The 18,641-nt window shown below is 42.4% G+C and overlaps 1 protein-coding gene across 4 annotated transcripts in view; it reads right to left on the bottom strand.

Moving 5' to 3' along the window:
- Positions 1-18,641, bottom strand: part of TRMT11 (tRNA methyltransferase 11 homolog) — a 139,992-nt gene that overhangs the window by 84,433 nt on the left and 36,918 nt on the right. The window contains exon 13 of one of the 4 annotated variants that reach the window (XR_002437551.1): positions 9,698-10,680. The exons of 2 other annotated variants lie outside the window; for them this stretch is intronic. Coding sequence is in view for 1 of the 2 variants with exons in the window: in XM_021393072.1 (XP_021248747.1) it covers positions 10,660-10,680 (21 nt within the window). In the remaining variant the exon portion in view is untranslated. Of the gene's footprint in view, positions 1-9,697; positions 10,681-18,641 lie in introns of those variants that run through there. One more of the 4 variants, XM_021393072.1, reaches the window with a different exon arrangement.

The following is an 18,641-nucleotide window of genomic DNA, read 5'->3' on the forward strand; positions in this document are numbered from 1 at the left end:
AAAAGAAAAGAAAAGAAAAGAAAAGAAAAGAAAAGAAAAGAAAAGAAAAGAAAAGAAAAGAAAAGAAAAGAAAAGAAAAGAAAAGAAAAGAAGAAAACAAAGGAAAAGGAAAAGGAAAGAAAAGGAAAGAAAAGGAAAGAAAAGGAAAGAAAAAAAAAGAGAGGAGACACAAATCTGGGCGTGTAATTTATATATGAGGTAAAGTTTAAACCAGTGTGATTGGCAAGAATACAATGTTACTAAAAGCCACAGACATGCTAATTGGTGAGTCATTTTAAGTAAAGGCTATTGATCTTGTAAGTTTGCCAGATTTCAGTTTTCACTTTTGCTTGAAAACAACTCAGAAAGTAGGACTCAACCAGAAACTCATGATCAGTGAATTTTTAATCCATATTTTTAGCGAATATAATCTATCTATATGGGAGCCTTTGTTCAAGGAAACAGATACAGCCATCTTCCCCGTAGGCACCCAAGCCTCTCCCAGGGCCTGCTGGAGATGCACAGATGCACGCGTGGGGTTAGCCGTGTCCTACGTGCCTTTCTCCTGCTGCTAATATCCTGCTACAAACCAGGATATTATTTTTACTGGAGATCCTCACTGCCAGCAACTAGTTTCAGATGTATGAGTAATAACTAGCAGAGACCCACAACAGAATGACAGAATGGCTGAGGTTGGCATGGACCTCTGTGTCCCCCTGGGCCAAACTCTGCTTGAGCAGGGACACCCAAAGCAGGGTGCTCAGGCCCACATCCAGGCAGCTTCTAGATATCTCCAAGGAGAAGGCCCCACAACCTCTCTGGGCAACCTGCACCAGTGACACTTTGGCCATGTCACTGCTGAAGAGAAGTGAAGCTGAATGGTCCAGCTTGGCTCAATGCAGCTCCATTTTCTGTAATTCTCATACCCATGCATAGCACAGGAGCTCTGAGCTCTTCCTCAGAGTGCCCTCAGAAATGTGAAGGGCATCATCTTCTTGTGGATAGTAAATTAATTGGTGGACTACATGCTGTACTTTCTCTGTGAGTGAAAGAAAAAAAAGGGAGGAGGAAACATGAACAAAGCATATAAGGAAGCAATGATAACAGCAAAAATAGAAGAAACTTTTATCATGTCATCCCATTCCTCTCTTATTATTTGGACTGTAAAGGCAAATTACAGCAATGGTCAAGGCAGACACCCTGCTGTCCTCACTGCTCCTCTGACACAGTTAGGGAGGCCTGGTACCCATGAAGGACACAGTGCTGGCAGCTGCATGGCCCTCAGCCACCACAATAGATGTACCGTCTCCTGTTCCCCCTGCGAGGCAATGGCATTAAGCAGGCACAGGCTTTCCACATTCCTAAGCAAAATGTTTACTTTATAAGTGCTGAAGCAAAATTTGGAAAAGTGAAGAATAATATTTATTTTGACAAAATTACATTAAGTTTAAAGTGTAAATTAGATACATGCGCATATACTGAGGGCATTATCCACTAATCACAGGAACATAAAAGAACTGGAAAATACCCTCCTCCACTGCCACTAGGAAAGCTGGTCTGGACTAAATTACAGGCAAAATGTATAATTAAGCAAGCTATTATTATCCAGTGTCTTAGCAGATGCTGACCTCTCTTGTGATGATTTGGATACAAATTCTGCTGAAGTTTGATTTCACAGCTGTGTCTACGATGTTTTGGACCTGCTGGACTGGCCCCAAAAACCCTCTGCATGTTAGCACTGGTGTCTAAGTGCAGTACTTATGGTTTCCTCCTTATCTGCTGGTTGGGGAGCTTTCTGGAAAGAGAAAATGTTTTCGCTGATCTGCCAGCCAGGCCTTATACTCGAATCCTGCGTTTAATTCCTTTAAAGTATCTATAATATTCCAATAGTACAAGGAGTGGAGGACTTCCACTGCAGTGTTATTCTCTCATTTTTATTTTTTGCAGGTGTACATTTGTGGCTTTGTTACTGAAATAATAATTCTGCTGGACATAGCACTGGCATATGAGAGATGAGCTGCCAAAGTGTTACGAGCTCGGTAATTTGTACATGGAAATGAGGATCCAGGGAATGACATGAACATCAGTGGCCCGAGGAGTTTATGATTAAAACATGATGCTGAGCTTTTATGATTTCTACAGCTAATTAGAAGGATTTATAAGCATCTAACAAAAAACAAGGCTGAACACAGTAATGATCCCTATTTTCCACTTGGAACAGTAAACTACTGGGATCAAAAACAGCAGAAAAAGGAGAGGAGGAACAAACACCCCTATCACCTAATTGTCCTTCTCTTTTCCATAGATCGAGGATCGACTGAGTGCCTCTCAGGTGACAAGCATGAAGGCTGTGACTTATTCACCTCGGTGGCAATACCTCACTGATTTAATGGTGAAAAGACTTCCTGCTGTTTCTTTATGGCTTCAGACCAGCATATGTTTTGTTTGCCAGCAGTGTGTTGGGGAAATTCGAGATGTCTGATAAACCTCCTTCCAACATATACGTGGTTGATTCTGTTCCCTAGAGGTGCAGAAGGAATAAGAGAAAATTGAAAAGAAGAAATTCCAGGCTAGCATTCCCTGAATGAACTGAGCTGCTCAGCCCTCACCCATGGCCCTGCTGGGGCTTTCTGTTCCCTGGGGGGTTCCCAGTTGGCAGCACGAGTACAACCTGCCTGGGGTGGTGCAGCAAGCACCAGGGCTCTGCGTGACCTGTGCCCTTTCCCTCAGCTCCCAGGTCTCCAGAAACTCAAACATCCTCATGTGGTTGCACCCTGGAAAACCCTAACCAATGTACAAAGAAGGCATGCTCCAGAAAACTTGGTTGTGTGGAAATCTGGTTGCATAGGATGACTCTTGCTCAAACTATGGATAAAAAAATACGGCATTATTGGAGGCAGAGGAATCGCTCCAATAGAGACCCACAGCAACTAGAGTCAGATGGGGGACTTGTTCTCTTTTGAACAGAGGCAGCTCGCATGCATGACACACCTGATATTTCCCCAAATGCAGCTGGCTGTTTTGGGCAGGGTTCCCTCACTCTGCGTTACCTCTGGGAAGTCTCTCTGGCTGCAGCAGGCACTGCCCTTCCTCAGCATCTGCAGCAAGTTCCTGCCCACACATAGCCAGGAGCACAGGCACCACCAGTTAGTCCATGCTGTTCCAGTGGGGACCCTCTGGGCTCTCTGCTCATGGTATGGATGAGACATATTTTGTCTCAAGGAAGAGGAAGGATCCATCATTCCTGGGGTGACTTCAGAGGGCTGTACTTCCTTTTTTGACAGTTGTGAAGTTCTAAGGGCAGGCACAGTATCTTCCCATGTCCATGGAAAGTGCTTTACCCCTACTGCATGTCACCACAATGTAATAATGAGAAATATACTGTCAGCGCAATAAATCGACTGCAGAAGTTGATTTATAAAGCTCTATCCAGTATATTTATACTAGAGCTGTGTTTGATCAACTCAAAGATACACTAATACCATTATGCTACGTTTAATAGCATCCTTGCATTTTATTATTTTTTAATGAACCACTGTCATCACCTCCTTCAGTACTTTTTTCCTTGTTCGCTGTATTCCTAGACAGTTGACTTAAGTTGGGAACAACAAGATTGTTTCCACTCCAGCAATGGTTTGGCACTAATGTCAAACAGTGTCTGGCAGATGGTGCACCCTTAAGTCCTGGGGTTTGCTGGGGTTCCTGGTGAGAGCAGTGCTGACAGTGTGCCACACTCTGCCTTTTCACATCCATACCCAGTCCATTTTTTGATAAAATAGAGCAGGAACAATTGCATGGGAACATTTTGGAGAGTTTTGTGCCTAATATTAGATAGGGTAGCTTAGGCAGCAAACTGCCTCTGAAGTGTCTCAGAGGATCCTGCTTTCTTGGCTGGAGGTGCTCCAGACTGTGGGCACATCACATCAGCATCTCCAGCAGCAAAGAAGCAGCCGGCAAAAGCAGCATCTGTAGTTTGCCTACATCATGTACACCCAGTGTGCCCACAGCAGGGCTGCACAGGAATGCAAAGGTCTCAAAACAGGGCTGCGGGTGAGGGGACACATGGGTACGCATGGGTACCCCATGGCAGGTCAAGCTCCCCCTGTTACAGGTGTGCAGGGAAGGAGGGGGGTGGCGAGTGGCTGGTGCTCCCGTCCCAAGCATGTGTGCTCCAGATGTGCCCAGAGTGAAAGCCAGCCAGCAAGGAATATTATTTATAATAATAATAATAACAATATTAATAACATGAGAACATCTGGTTGCATTTTTTTCCATCTACCATTTGGCTGAAAGCAGAGCATCCAAGTGACATGACAACTGGTATTTCTGGTTTCAATTTAGCCCCAGTCCAGCTGCCACAGTGACTCAGAGAAGCACTTCCAGGGATGCATTCCAGCTCCTGGGCTCGGCCATCTCACAGGTGCCATTTGTGCCAGCACTGGCAGCAGAATCATCTCCAATCATCTGGGTCTCTCTGGTTTCCTTTATCTGCTGTTTCATAGGAGACTGCGAGGGGCTCTTACACTTCTGTGGCTCCCAGTGTATGGTTTTAGATGGAAAACAAAGGATGGCAATTCTGCAACCAAAATAAAAGTGGCTGTGCTACATATTTCACCCTATTGAAAGTGTATGTGACTAAATACATGTTTAAACCACTTTGTTATTATTTTCAATGTTAAGCCTTTCAGATGTGTCCAGTAAATGTATTACTCCCACCTAAGAAGGTCTGGGTCTCGACATGCAACTAACAGCCTGCAAAGTTGACACTGTGATTAAAAGACAACTCCCGCCTTCCTCTCCTGGTTGTAAAAAGCTAAAAGCCAAATTACCATGGTAGCTGTTGCTCCCAAAGCATGTGCAGATGTAGTGGGAGTCACATTACCTGCACTGCTGACCATCAGTTCCTCCCAGAACTCTACAAGCCGAGGAGTTCATGTCTTTGGGAAAGAGGGCCGGCTCCACGATGAAGGAAGAGGAGATGATATCCAAACAGATAACATATTACATGTAGAACTTAATCTCCTATAAAGCTACACAGATTGATGACAAACTTAAAATAGGAACTATTAAAACTTTATGTTCAAGAATAATGTTCATTTAAGTATTTGAACATTCTCCCTTAAGTCACTGAAGACTGAGATTACTGTCAAGCAAATGAAGAGGCCCTCATGTGCCTTTGGAGACACATTTCCCATTCCTGTCCTTGGGGCCATGGCTGCATACATGCCCAAGGACAAGCTTGTCTTCAATGCTCATTATATTACTGCATATGCATGTGAAGCACTAAAAGTTGCTGATAGACAGAAAACCAAGGCCTTTGGCTCAGCACTTGTCCAATTATTAAAATCAGATGCTTAAGATCACATTTTGTTATTATAAATAAATCCATTTCTTCTAATGCATTTTACAAGCCACTCTGTGAATTATAGGTTAGATTAAATCTAATTACATAGCTAGCTAGGCCTCATGGTTTATGCAGCTGAATTTATGGGGCAATGTTAGTTTCAGGACTGGTCCCATCACCTCTGGTGCTGCTGTAATGATTTTTAAATACATAAGGTGAAAATTGGAATGGTGCACATCTATCTGTACCGAGCAAAAGCCAGGAATTAGAGCTAATTCACTCTTTTGCCTTATGTTAATCCCCATGTAGGCTTCCTGTTGTCACAAATATTATCGGCACATTAAATCTGCTGACTGCTGAAGTTTGGGCAGTTTCAATAATTAAGGATTGTCCGCAGCCTTAAATCTGGCATATTCTGTGTGTACTGCAAAGTTCCCCAGGCTTCAAGGCCTGCTCCCACTGGCCAGAAACACAATGATACCTTCCCCAGGAGCCTGCTTCAGGGCCAGCTCCAGCCCCCCCACTGGCAGTGAGTGGTGTTGGGGCGTGGCAACAAGTGGGCACAGGCAGCTCCAAGCCCACTGCCCAGTGCTGTTGCTTGCCCTTCCCTTGGCACACACACACACAGGTCGAGGGCACAGCATCTCATGGCCATCCTGGCGAACCATGAGCTCACTCAGGTTCCTGCCTGCATGGCTACTCTCCCCATTCCCCTGGGAAGTCCAGGCTGGGGTGATGAAGTGCTGCTCCATGCAGGCTGTCAGGGCTGGCCCCAAATGGACCCATGTACAGGAAGCAACACAAGTCAGTGTGCTTGTGATTCTCACAGATCTACGGTGAGGAGCGCAGCACAGAAATAGGAGAGAAGAGTTGGCAGTCAGAGGAGAGGGGGAAGGAGCAGAGTGAGAATGAGCAGACATGGGAAAGAGAAACTGGCAAGAAAAAAAAGAGAGAGATGTAATCAGAAATAATCTGAATAAATGCTGTTAATATGTGATGCATAACAATGTCCTTGATGACAGTCCAGGAGTCCACACTTGGGCCAGGGAGCTGTCGGCTACAGAGGAGTGAGCCGTTATGTAGGTCTGTGCTATTGGTAACGACAGTGCTCAGTAAATCTTACCTTGTGCGCTGTAAACAAGTTTTTATTCCTACAGCTCAAGAAGACTCCTTCCAAGTCCAGAATTTATTTGTCTCCCAGCTACACAGGTCAGAGGTCCCGCTTCACATGCACAACTGAAACTCTGAGCTCTGCGCTGGTTGTGCGTGTTTTTTAGCATTGAAAGGTGTGATTCACCTCCCTCTTGCAAGATGCTGAGTCCCTCCCCTCACTCCCTCTCCCTTGTCACACATTCTACCCCTCAGAAATAGGGTTCCCCTCATGTTGTGCTCCTATGAAAGCTCTTGCTTTTTGAGAACTAAGGAAGTATTTGCCAACGAGCAGTCATAGAAGTGGGTTCCTGTCTCTCAGCCTGAAGAATTCAGTACAGTAGAAGAATGGGATCCAGATCTCCAGTCTCTGGAGAGGGCTAGTAGCCTGGCAAGGGAGCATGGCCCCTTTTGGCATTTCCTCTGAGTATAAGTAATTCCTTGCAGCAAACATGACAACTTGAACAGGGAGACTCGGTATCCCACCACAATGCTTTCTGTTTTTCTCCTAAAAGGTGGGCAAACAGCTCTGGATCACCCTACCATAGGAGGGGTCTCATGCTGGGTGTCCCATTGACTGGATAAGCAGCTAGAGCTGTAAGTGCTCCTTCCCAGTCCTCTGGAGTCTGCCTTGTGTCACCCTTAGAGATAAGTAGTGAGATAGCCATTCTGTGAATGCCAGGTCTCTGCAGCAATGTCCATATGCCTCCATGCACAGATGCTCCTCTCCCCACTGCAGCATGTCAATAGTCTATTGCTAAGGAATCCTGAACATCAACTTTGATTTCCTGATAATATTGTCAGTGTTTTTTAAAATGCAAGTGTAGGAGGCTGATGAGAGATCCCCAGAGCAATGAGTGTTATGGTGTTAACACCACTGACCTAGAGGGGATAGAAGTGAATCATATTTCCACAGGCATTCCATCTGAAAGAGAAGCTTATTAAATGCTGAGCATAATAGTACTATGGAAGGGCACCGAAATCAAATAGGAAAGGGCACACACACTTCTGGTCACATTAAAATATAATTCTAGGAATGAATACTGCAATTACTTAAATGTTTCTGTTGTTTTACGCCTTCTAAAGGCTGCCTTTGATCAACAGTCAAAGGTAAAGCACCTTCATTCCCTGCTAGCCAGGAAAAGAAAAATCTCTCTACCAAAAAGACCTGCAGGGCAGCAGACAGCCTACCTAGCAATTACAGCTGGGGAGTCTCCAATGTCTTCAGAATCTTCCGTGAACTAACACACACATATTTCCTTGAACACTCAGTGGAGACAGACTGTAGACCCTGCCACCTCAAAGAGACCACTGCTAGTGTGGAAGCTGCCTCTCAACTCCTGGTTATGTTGCTGCTTGTGGAGTCTGGGCTGGTGCTGTGGGAGAAGGAAGAGAGAATAATTCTGCAGTTCATAATGATGGGACCCTGAGGGGTCAGGAAATGGGAGGCAGAAATGGGGCCAACTGGAGTTGTACTGAATGCTGCCAGCAAGATACTCCAAGCACAGCCTCTTCTATCCTCTTTGTTAGGAAGGACAAAAGAGCTGAAGAAGAAGAGAAGCTGTCCAGCCCAGTCAATCCGGATAGAGAGGCCATCTCTGCAATGGGAGCTGCTCCAGCTCCTACTGCAACTTATCAGAAGCTGGAAGTCTAAGTCTGCTTAACTTTAACCAACTTTTGCTAATGTGGGATCTTAAACCACACATTTGGGGGGATCAAGAAACAAGAGTGCTACTGGCTGAGTTACAATGAACTAAATGAGCAGCAAAATGACTGCACATGTGTAATAAAAGTAATAGCCTGTGGGAAGCATGAGGAATCATTTAAATGATGCAAGAGAAAGGATATACATCTGAGTATATTTTTCATAGGCAAACAGATGAAAACTGGTCCTCCAGCAAAGCTGAGGTACAGCCAGGGATTTCAGTGTCGCAATGTTTTAATTTGTAGATTTCCTGTTGCCTAGCAGACTCCTCAGCCAGGAATTAGACAGTCAAGATACAATTCCCAGGGAGAATTAGGTGCCTTAGAATAGGATTCCTAGAAACCAGCACACTGAGCATGAAGTTATTCACACTGGCCTGGAGAAACCACAGAAGAAAAGAGCAGGACCACAGTCAGAGGCAACAGAAACCTCTGTGCTCAGTCCTGAATCTGCTCCTGAATAGATGTTCAAGCCCAGTTAACCCTTTGTTACTTCCATTGCACTTAGTGTCACTCCCCACAAGAATCTGCCCCCCAGCCCCCCTGCTGCCCAGCCTGTGCCCAATTCCCATTGATCACAGCTCGGTGCCCACAGCAGTCCCCTCCTTCCCTCTCTCAGCAAATATGGAAAGCAAAATGGCCTCAGTCAGAGAAACAGAGGGCTCATCATCAAACACCAGGTGAAGCAGTTAAGTAGTGTGCCTACAGTATACAAGTGTGTGGCATTTGGCTTTTTGTTCCACATCACCTAGAGAGCGGGAGTTTGTAAAACTGCCCCACTTTCCAGGTCAGCCTTCTGTCTACTAATACTGGTCTGATATATCCCAAGAAGCCTGAATTATGGCTTCTTGCAAAAGCAGGATCCAGTCAGGACAAGCATTAAGACCATCCTAGATGTGTGAGAAGGAAAGATGTACTACATGTGATAATCATCTTCAGGACCTGGTGTCAAGTTGGGCTTGGCAAAGATCGGCCACACTGAGACTGAAGCTGCATACATCTGACAACAGATAGAGGTTTGCGTATACAGCAAGGACCTTTAATTGTACCTAGAAATGAGGATGTAGTTGTCCTGGGGTGATACCCATCTGGTACCAGCATGGCAGTCCCATAGCTGCCCAAAATACTCAAAGTAATGTGAAGATGCAGATGAACTTTGTAAAAGCTTCATGAAAGAGAATTTCACAGCTAGCTCTTCATCAGCATTTTCCCACCTCTGATGGACAAGCTTTTGTTATCTTTCCTCTTCATGCTACCTTGTGAAAGAAGGCTCTGCTGTCCCTGAGGAAGAGGAGTGCAGCTGTGTCTTTCTTTTATATTGGATGCAACATCTCTCGAACCCTGCCAAAAAAATTCACTCCTCTTAGGCTTCCTTATTAAGTAAGTGTATAAGAGTAATATTTATGTGAAATCAGCTGAGAGATATACATCCAAAAGACAACTATCCCAAAGAATATTTATGTGATTTTATTCAGCTAACAGTGAAACGCTACAGCTTTTGCCTGCGCAAAGTCTATTTCTGCAATGCTGCAATATGCTCAGCTGCATATTTCTCACAGGGAACCACTTCACTGATTTCAGTAGGTTAGCATGCAGACCTTAAGGCACTGAAGAAACTTCCTTTAAAACAATTAAAAATATATTTCTCATTGTCATGTATTCTTGAATATACAAGAGTATTCTTGAAAGTCTAGCCTTGGAACATCATTTTGAAATTTGTGTGAGTAATATATGCTTCAGACTTGTATCATGGGTTTTTATAAAATTTAAGAGTATTGAAATGTACACTAAATCATTTTCATAATGATGTTTGCAACATGGCACAACTCCCAGCCTCTTATACTGTGGATTTCTGTCTCTGTGGCTGCCAGTGAAACTCTAATTTCCTTCTGCAGGCGAACAATTTTCAGTAATGTCTTACTGAGTTCCTTAAGGCAAACTTCTCTGCTAGGTAAACTGAAGCAATACGAAACCACGGGAAAGCAAAGTGCAATCCCTTTTGCCCAGAACAACTGTAAATATGCAGGCAAACAGGCCCTTGAATAAACAAAAGAGCCTTTTGGTTAATGATGATGCATGCTGATACCCAACCTGTTTTCTGCTAGGAGAATATTCTAGACAAAAAGGATTGAAATCAGCAGGACTTGAACAGTGCTGCTGATTTAGATGTCGGATTTGACCAGTTAACAAATTGTGCTACAGAAAATGAACTGAATCTGGTCTGAAGAAGATGACTCAAAAAACAAATAATTTTTCTGACCGTATGAGGCCATCTCCCTCCTCTCGGCAGCAGCCCAGATGACTCCATTCTTATAATTAAGGTTATGTGGGGTATTACTGGTGGCAAAACTTTGTCCAATAAACAGAGTCTATTTAGCAATTGACTGGACAAAACAATAGCAAAAAGACCATGCAAGCCATAATCCTGTGCTGGCACCAATGGAGACTGGATGATCCAAATGACCTTCTGCATTTTAACCTTCTCATCTGTCACTGGCTACGGGCTGCGGAAGAATGAAAAATGTGTGAGATGAAAACAGGTTTAACAATAGAAAAAGAAACAACTGCAAATGTAGAACACAGTAAGATTGCTCAAGATGCAAATTATAACCAGACCCAGGGCCAGATTAAGAAATGATAAGTATACTCAGAGTGCCACACTCTAAATAGTAGGTTATTGTAATGTCTCCTTTTTACCCCACTCAGTCACTCAGCCAGCAGTGAGCTCTCTTTGTGGGACTTGCAACCCCATATGTTGAGAGAGTGAGTAGAAATGCACGTTCAAAGCTCCCGTTCTACTTCTTGGTCTAAGGCACATCAGAGGCAACAACCTAGACTTCATTGTACAACCAGAAGTCATGGAGAGTAGCTCATCTAAGCTGATGCAGCCCAAGGCTGGGAAAGAAAAGGCTGGGTGAAGACGGTGCAAGTGAAACGTCACCTCTGAATAAACTCTGATTTCCTAGAGTTTATGCTGGAGGCGTTGCCAACTGTACTGATGCAATTACTTGGAAATATCTTGGATTTCTACTGTAATCAGCCAGAAAGTCTTTGGTTTGAAAACATGTCAATATGCAGTTTCCTTGTCTGCTGATTTGTTATCACTTTGTGCACATATTGCAACCAGCTCTACCCGGTTAGCCTCAGCCAAAGGACAACAGCATCTTATGTATTTCTCAACACCTTCTCTCTCTTTCAAGATGTAACCACAAAAAGAATCTCCATCCATTTTTCTAGGCTCAGGCCCATTACCCCACCAGGCTGAATGCAGGAAAACGGACAGTTCTCCTGCTCTAGAGCTGGTCTCCATCATTCATTTGAGAAATGCTGTATTTGCTTTCCAGTCCCTGCTAAAGAAGCAATCCTAATTCATCCCCATTTTGTCCAGCTAGAGCTCAAAAGCAGAAATGTTATAAAACAGATGAAAGTACCTGCTCGGGGCCACAGCTCTGCTCTCTCACCTTTGCCACTCAGCTTGAAGTCCACAGAGCATCAGGAGGAAGTGGCTATTAAAATGACTGCACCTTGCTTCAGATATACCCACAGCTCCAAAGGCTGTTCACAAAGAAGTGTCATGGGCTGCTGGAGAAAACAGTGGGAGCCAGTCACCCAGCCATGAGATTCTGTGGGTAGGCAGCACCAATTGGCAGGCATTGACACATTATCAGCACGTGTTTGATTAAAAGACTAAACTATGAATTTGCAAAGAGAATAGCCCACATGCCAAGGATTTTCTTACTTATTACTGATGCATTTATCCAACTGATAGTGGGATACAAAAAGTTTCATAGGTTTTTATAAGGCTGCATAATTCTACAATTAAGAAAAGTTGAGAAATAATAGCCTTATTCCAAATATTCAAAAAGGGTTACAGATCCCTCTACTCTCTGCCATATGGTTTTCAAAGCTAGATTAAGAAGAGAAAAATATATCCTTAAAATGGACAGAGCAATCTCCCAAAATCTTAGCTGCAGTAGAAGCGGAGTTGGAAATGTCTATGTGAGTGACCCTTTCTTTTGCAGTTTTCCAATTTCTTCTCCCACAAGTAGAATTCAAGATAAGTTTAGTTTCATTATGCATGTCAGACTCTTTAAGGAAACCAACTGCTTTCCTCCGTCTCTAACAAAAGCTTCTCAATCTCAGCATTACCCCAACAACTCTAACAAACAGTTATGGGTCACCACTGAACTATTTTTTTTTTGCAAATCAGATTGACACAGGACAATTTCCTTGCCCAAGAAAACTAAAGATTCAGCCAAAAAAAGACAAAAAAAATCCCCATTCCTCTCAGTCTTCAGGCAAACACACAACTGTAATAATATTTGAGTATATTTTATCATCACAATCAACTACTTCACTCTTCAACAACTTACTCTCTCTAGCCAACCATCTAACTCAAGTACCGAGCTGTCCAAACAATTAGTCATATTTTAAACCAATGATAACAAGCAAGATTCTGGTTTCCATAATAAATAAAGTGATTGTTTTTAGCAGAAAACATGCTTTGTGTCTGTTTCTCCAATATATGCGTAGTAACATATATATAGATGTAGTTAATGTTCAGTTGACAACCAGTGGAGAATAGACAAGGAACTGAGGCTGGCATAGATCCTACTTCTGCTTCTGGGACAGGAGTCAGGAAAATGGAAGTTCTTCATAAACTTCATTCTGTCATAAGTAATGAATACGAAAGAGGAAGGTGAACCCATGAAGGAACAGAACAAGATGAGACCTTGGGATTTCAAACTCTCTTCCAATTTTTACAAACAGCCTATTTCTTTTGGGTTTTAGATCCCTGCTCCAACGTATTGCTCAATTGCACATTATAAATAGAGGTCCCAAGCATAGAACTGACTGAGCTGCCAAAATACAATAACAGAAGAATAACCGCAATCCCTAGGAGAATTCAAACAGTCAGCTGTCAGCAAACAAGGTTTGCTGGTTTGTCACCCACAGACTGGTGGGCTCTTTTACCAGAGTGAAGCAGCCACATTGGAGACAAGTGCATGACACATTTTGTTCCCTATAAGCCCAGCATCTCTGAGTACAAAGCAATGCTTCAACAGGAAGGGCACCAACAGCACAAAGCAAAGCAACTCAACACACTAAATTTGGCTGCTCATCATAGTCTGAGAATGGTTTTCTTAATTGGGCTGGTTCACCCATGCTGAGACTCCTTTCCCCCATCTGGGCAGTGCTGCTGCACCTTGATGGGGCATGGCCGCAGCAGGACCCCTCTTTCTCACAAGGACCAGCTGAACCAAAGTCTTGAGACATTCAGAACACAAACCCGGGGCTTGGTGGGTTTTTTAAAATATTTTTTTAATAAAATAAAAATAAAAATTCAGGCAGATGTTTCTGTAACAGAGAGCACCTGAACTAACTGAAATCCAAGTAATGATGTGGGGAAGGAAGAAGGGGGAAAATGGGGAAAGGAATGGAAAAGCTTGGTCAATAATTCCTTACCTATAATAATTTCTGGAGCTGCCTAAAAACATAAGCATGTGCAAAACTGCATATACTGTAGCCTTTCTCTGGATCACCTCCAAGACATTAATTAGAGTATCCAGAATTAATACACAGAGATATATATGATTACAGTTAATGAGATTATAGATTCCGTGAGATCCCATAGTTTCCAGCTCGATGTAAGAACATTAATTTTGGAGAGGTCAGTTGCCCTTTCTTATCCAAAGGACTTGGGCCAATGTAAAATTACTAAGTGGGAGGAGAATTAAAGCATGTCCCTGGAAACTGGACAATTTAAACCTCTGGAGATATACATCTGGTTTTATAGTTCATTCTTTGATATTTTTCTTACAAGCTTGAAAAAGCACAAGTAATTGAATACCAATTAAACCGTTACAGTGTCTGCAGGGTTGTTGCTTTTTTTTTTTTTTTTCCATTACAGGTTCAATAACCTAAATGAAGCATTTTAGTTGCTTCTACAGAATCCAGATTTATTATAAAAAAAAGAGAAAGAGAGAAAGAAAAAAAAAAAGCACACACGTGTCCAAAAGCTTTAGAATGCTGAAAAACCTGGTTTATAAAATCACATATTAAGATTAGTTCTGGAAGACCTCAGAAGTAAGAGTGCAGTTGTGTTTCTGATAGGACAGATAGTGATCATCTGGAAAAAAGGGACCATTTCATGCTGTTTGGAACAGTTATATTTTTGGTAGTGAGTTGAAGTGAAGTACATGCAGCCATTGTAGTTACAAAGGTGTCCTACAGTTACAGCAGAGATTACTGCCAAATCACAGCACTTGGGCTTTGAGCTATAAGCAATGCAAACTGTGGGACTGGGTGCTTAGTCTCTTGATTCAACAAATACCCTTCACCCCTTTTTAGAACTGAGGTACTCACTGAACAGATTAGTTGGACACTGTAAAAATGCCCTGTCCAACTTTCCAGACACTCAAAATCTACAGAGCAAAAGGTAACAGATACCAAAATAAAGTCTTTGGGTACCAAACTTACAGATTGGCAAAACCTTAAGCCAAGAAGTGGTGAGCTTTCCTGCTCTCTGCCCAGACAATAAAGAGGATGTAATATTTCATGGTAAAAGATTGCCATGGAGGACATTTGCCTGGACGTTTTTTCAGTAAAATCTGTTTGGCAGCTGGAGGGGAATGGGTCATTAGGTATTTTTCCATCTCTAATGACTATTGTTCTAATTTAATCTAAGAACAGCAGTTCAGTATCTGCCCATAGCAGCGGAGCTAGAAAGGTTGAGTTCAGCATGGACATAAAAACACGGGCTGCTGGAGTAGCCAACACGATCAGTTGCCTGTATCTGGTAGCCCGTAATCTGATACTGTGGCCTTTTACCTTTAGGACTGAAACTATCCATCATCAGAGAATGGGAATTCATTTCTAGAACAAACAAAAAACTTTGAAAGTAATCTTCCAGGCATATGCTGGAGGTACCTCACCACACTGTCCTCTCTTTCTGTGTTGATGTGTAGCATCCTGTGAAGAAGGCTAAGACAGACTCTCTGAAATGTTGTGATGGTTTTCTCCTCACCTTGTCACAGCTCTGCTGAGTGATGGAAAAGGATTTGAATGGTCTATTCTCTCTGGAGTGAGAGAATAGTGTCAACACTGCTCTAGATTTCAGATTTGGCAATATGTGCCTGAAGTTGATGTGGAAGAACAGTAAGTTTTAAATGACATCTCCATTCTCATATGCATCCTGTGAAGATCTGCACTAATAAGATAAACCTTTCTTAAAAATTAGATGTTATTCTTGTGCTTCTCATACCGAGTATTTCAGCACAATGCTGAGTTTAATAAAACAGTCACTTACTTATTTTAGATGTGGAGTGATAAGTACTAATTACTTACTGGTTTTAATGAAATTCCATGACTACTTTTCAGTCCCAGCACCACTGGTGCTCACAGACTAACAATGCTCCACAGATGAAACAGCCATTCTTAACATTAGCTATCACACAGTTTTTCCATTGGAAAACCTAACACACTTCCATCTCTCGTGGAAGAAGTCTTGCAGACAAGCTCTGAAGATAACCATTACAATAAAGTCTTAGCTTCCTAGGTCTTGATCTGTTTGCTGCAATTCTGCATAAAATAACAAATACCTTCCTTACAAATTACAAATCAGAGTGAGTGGAATTACAAACTTTGAAGTTTAATTTGAAGATTATACTGTCCAGAAAAATTTAACATTCACTTACAAATCTGCTTTGCCTTGTTGTTCACGATACCAAGCAGTTTACACAACCTATGCAATATATTTTGTTCAATAGAATGTGTGGTATATCGCGAAAAATTATTTTATAGTTCACCACGAATCTCCTCACTACTTTAAAAATCACTTTTGAGTATTTTCAGTATATGCTTAAGAATCATTGGTTCTCTCTGGTTAAAAAGAAAATGAATGTCAGTTTTACTCATAGGCATTAAAATATTAAATGCTGCAATAGAACCCTACGAAAGGACTAGCTCCTCATCTGGATTGAGATTTAGATTTACAGATCCTGAATATTTTGCTTCTTCTACCTCCTATCATGGAAAAAAAATCTCACTGAACATACTGCACTGGGAGTTGGTTGTGATCAACCCCAGAAGAAAAGACAGTGGAGCAGACTGGGAGCTAGCAGGAAACTTGGAAGATTTTCATTTTCTTGCTCTACCACAGGTGCCATATGTGACCCTGGACAAAGATTGGAATATCTCTTTCATAAGGATCTTGTATGGGCAAATGCATTCAAGAATATGAGCCCCTCAACTGTTATGTTCATATGGCTTATATAAATACATAGAATAACTATGCAAGCTCCATAGCTGGAAGCTTTGCAATGTAGGGTGTTCTCCTGGAATGTATATTTTCATATACTTGTAGAAGGAATGTTCACAGCACTGTATGAAAGGAGTCCTCAGCCTGAATTCCCAAAGACAGGTTCTCCACATGGAAAGATGTTCTCAGCCACAGAGAAGAGTACCTACTTGCATTTCACACACAGAAAATCCTTTCAAGATATATCCAAGCAAGATATATCCATGCTGGACATAAAATCTGGGGAATCCATTGCATTCACTCTCTGTTCTGTCACTCTTCGAATACTTCATCATCTCAGATGTCTGCAGAAGTATGCACATAGCACCTCATTCCAAAACTCCTCTGGGTACTGCTTTATGCCTGGTAACTGTCTTAACCTGCCTGCTGCATGATCTTGCTGCTCCCTTGTACTCTTCTTGGTGGGATTAACAAGCCAATGATTTCACACACTGAGTCTGATTCATACTCTGCTACTCAGACCCATCCAGTCCACACAATGATTGTCTCACCACACTGCTCACCAAGAACAGAAACCCAGCACATCCATTCCACCTAGGCACCCATATACCACCACACCAGCTAACTAGGCATGCTCTTCAAAATGCCTGGCTCAAAAACTTGCTGCAAACAAGTCAATGAATCCCAAGCCACACCTCATTTGATGGAGTGAAAGAACAGATTTCTAAGTAAAAATCAGTAGCCACTGAGATGCAAATCCAAACAGGACACGGACCAAATCACAAACACATTATGTTCCCAAAGGGTCACTTCAAAGAGATATTCAAAAAGAGAGCACCAAATGCTGAAAGAGACACAATCATGTTCAAAAAAGGAAGATTTTTCTGCAGTGACACACACTGTGCGTGAATTTTTCTACACCTTAAGAGCCTCCAGAATCTGAAGAGCAACTGCCAGTGCCCCTGGGCTACAAATATCTTCACACTCCTCAGAGGTGCTAAAACTCGTGGGCTGTGGCTCCACGACTGATACTTGCAGTTCCTCTTAGTTAACTTCAGCACACTCTGTCTCTAAACCACAACAAGAAATGAAAGCTTACCACAGCCACAACATAGCTCTTCACTGAGAAGAAAAAACAATCGAGTGTTAAGACAACAGAGTAACTAATCCCCAAATGCAATAATTCTCACTTTATCCTTCCTTTCCTCAAAGGCATGGTCAATTTGCGTTTAGAAAGGCTGCTAATAACTTATCTTCTTCGACCTTCCACTGTTTTACATTTCAGCTAAGCCCACTGTGACACCAAAGCCCATCAGTTTCTTTCCATTTCCTGGCAGGGGGTTCTTGGGTGATTCAGCCAGGAGCTGCACAGTCTGCAGTCAGCCTGTGGTCTAGCACTGATGTGGCAGAGACCACAGCTTCCTGATCACAACCATCACTGATCCAACAGCTCACTTCTGATGGAAGAAAAGTCACTCACTGTCACATTTCTTCAGCAAAAGCATAGCTTTTGGCTGGTTCTGTAAGGCAAAATGACATTAGAGAGGGTCCAATAAAAACTAGAGCCAATGTAAGAGTGGTCAACTCTGCCGAGCTCAGTGTGAGAAAAGACAAAAATGGGGATCAGAAAAAGGCACAGAAATCCTCTCCTTTCAGCAGCAGTAAGCTGTCACATTAGCTCCCCTCCTTGTGAAACCGCAGGCTGAGGACTTGCCATGAAGCAATAAGTCATCTGCAGAGCACTTCATGAAATACAATCTGGTACTCTCAAGCACAATTCGTATCTCACCCATCAGCTGCCCAAAGCATCATACGTATTAAATAACAGTCTAATGAAAGGGGTAGCAAAACCTGCCATAACAAAATATTTCAATAACACATGAAAAATGGAGAAGTAGGCAGCACCTCATAAAAGTGATAAGCCAGAAAACTGATAAGGCAGGGTAACAGAAAAAGAGAAATAATTTCTGTGATCAAGAAAAGACGCTAAGAAAGGAAAGATGTTAATGTTTTGGTGTTTGCTGTTTTTGTTATTGTTGTTGTTGCTGAATTCTCCTCTTCTTGCTGTGTATCAAGAACAATGCCGGTTCACTTTTGGATAGATAAGTAGATGAAAATGAAAAGGCAGAATTATTTTGTAAATATTCTTTTCCATTATTGTAGAAGCAGCAGCTGATATGCATGTCTAAATTTACATTATCAATT

Source organism: Numida meleagris, chromosome 3 (genome assembly GCF_002078875.1).
Source record: "Numida meleagris isolate 19003 breed g44 Domestic line chromosome 3, NumMel1.0, whole genome shotgun sequence".
Classification (NCBI taxonomy): domain Eukaryota; kingdom Metazoa; phylum Chordata; class Aves; order Galliformes; family Numididae; genus Numida; species Numida meleagris.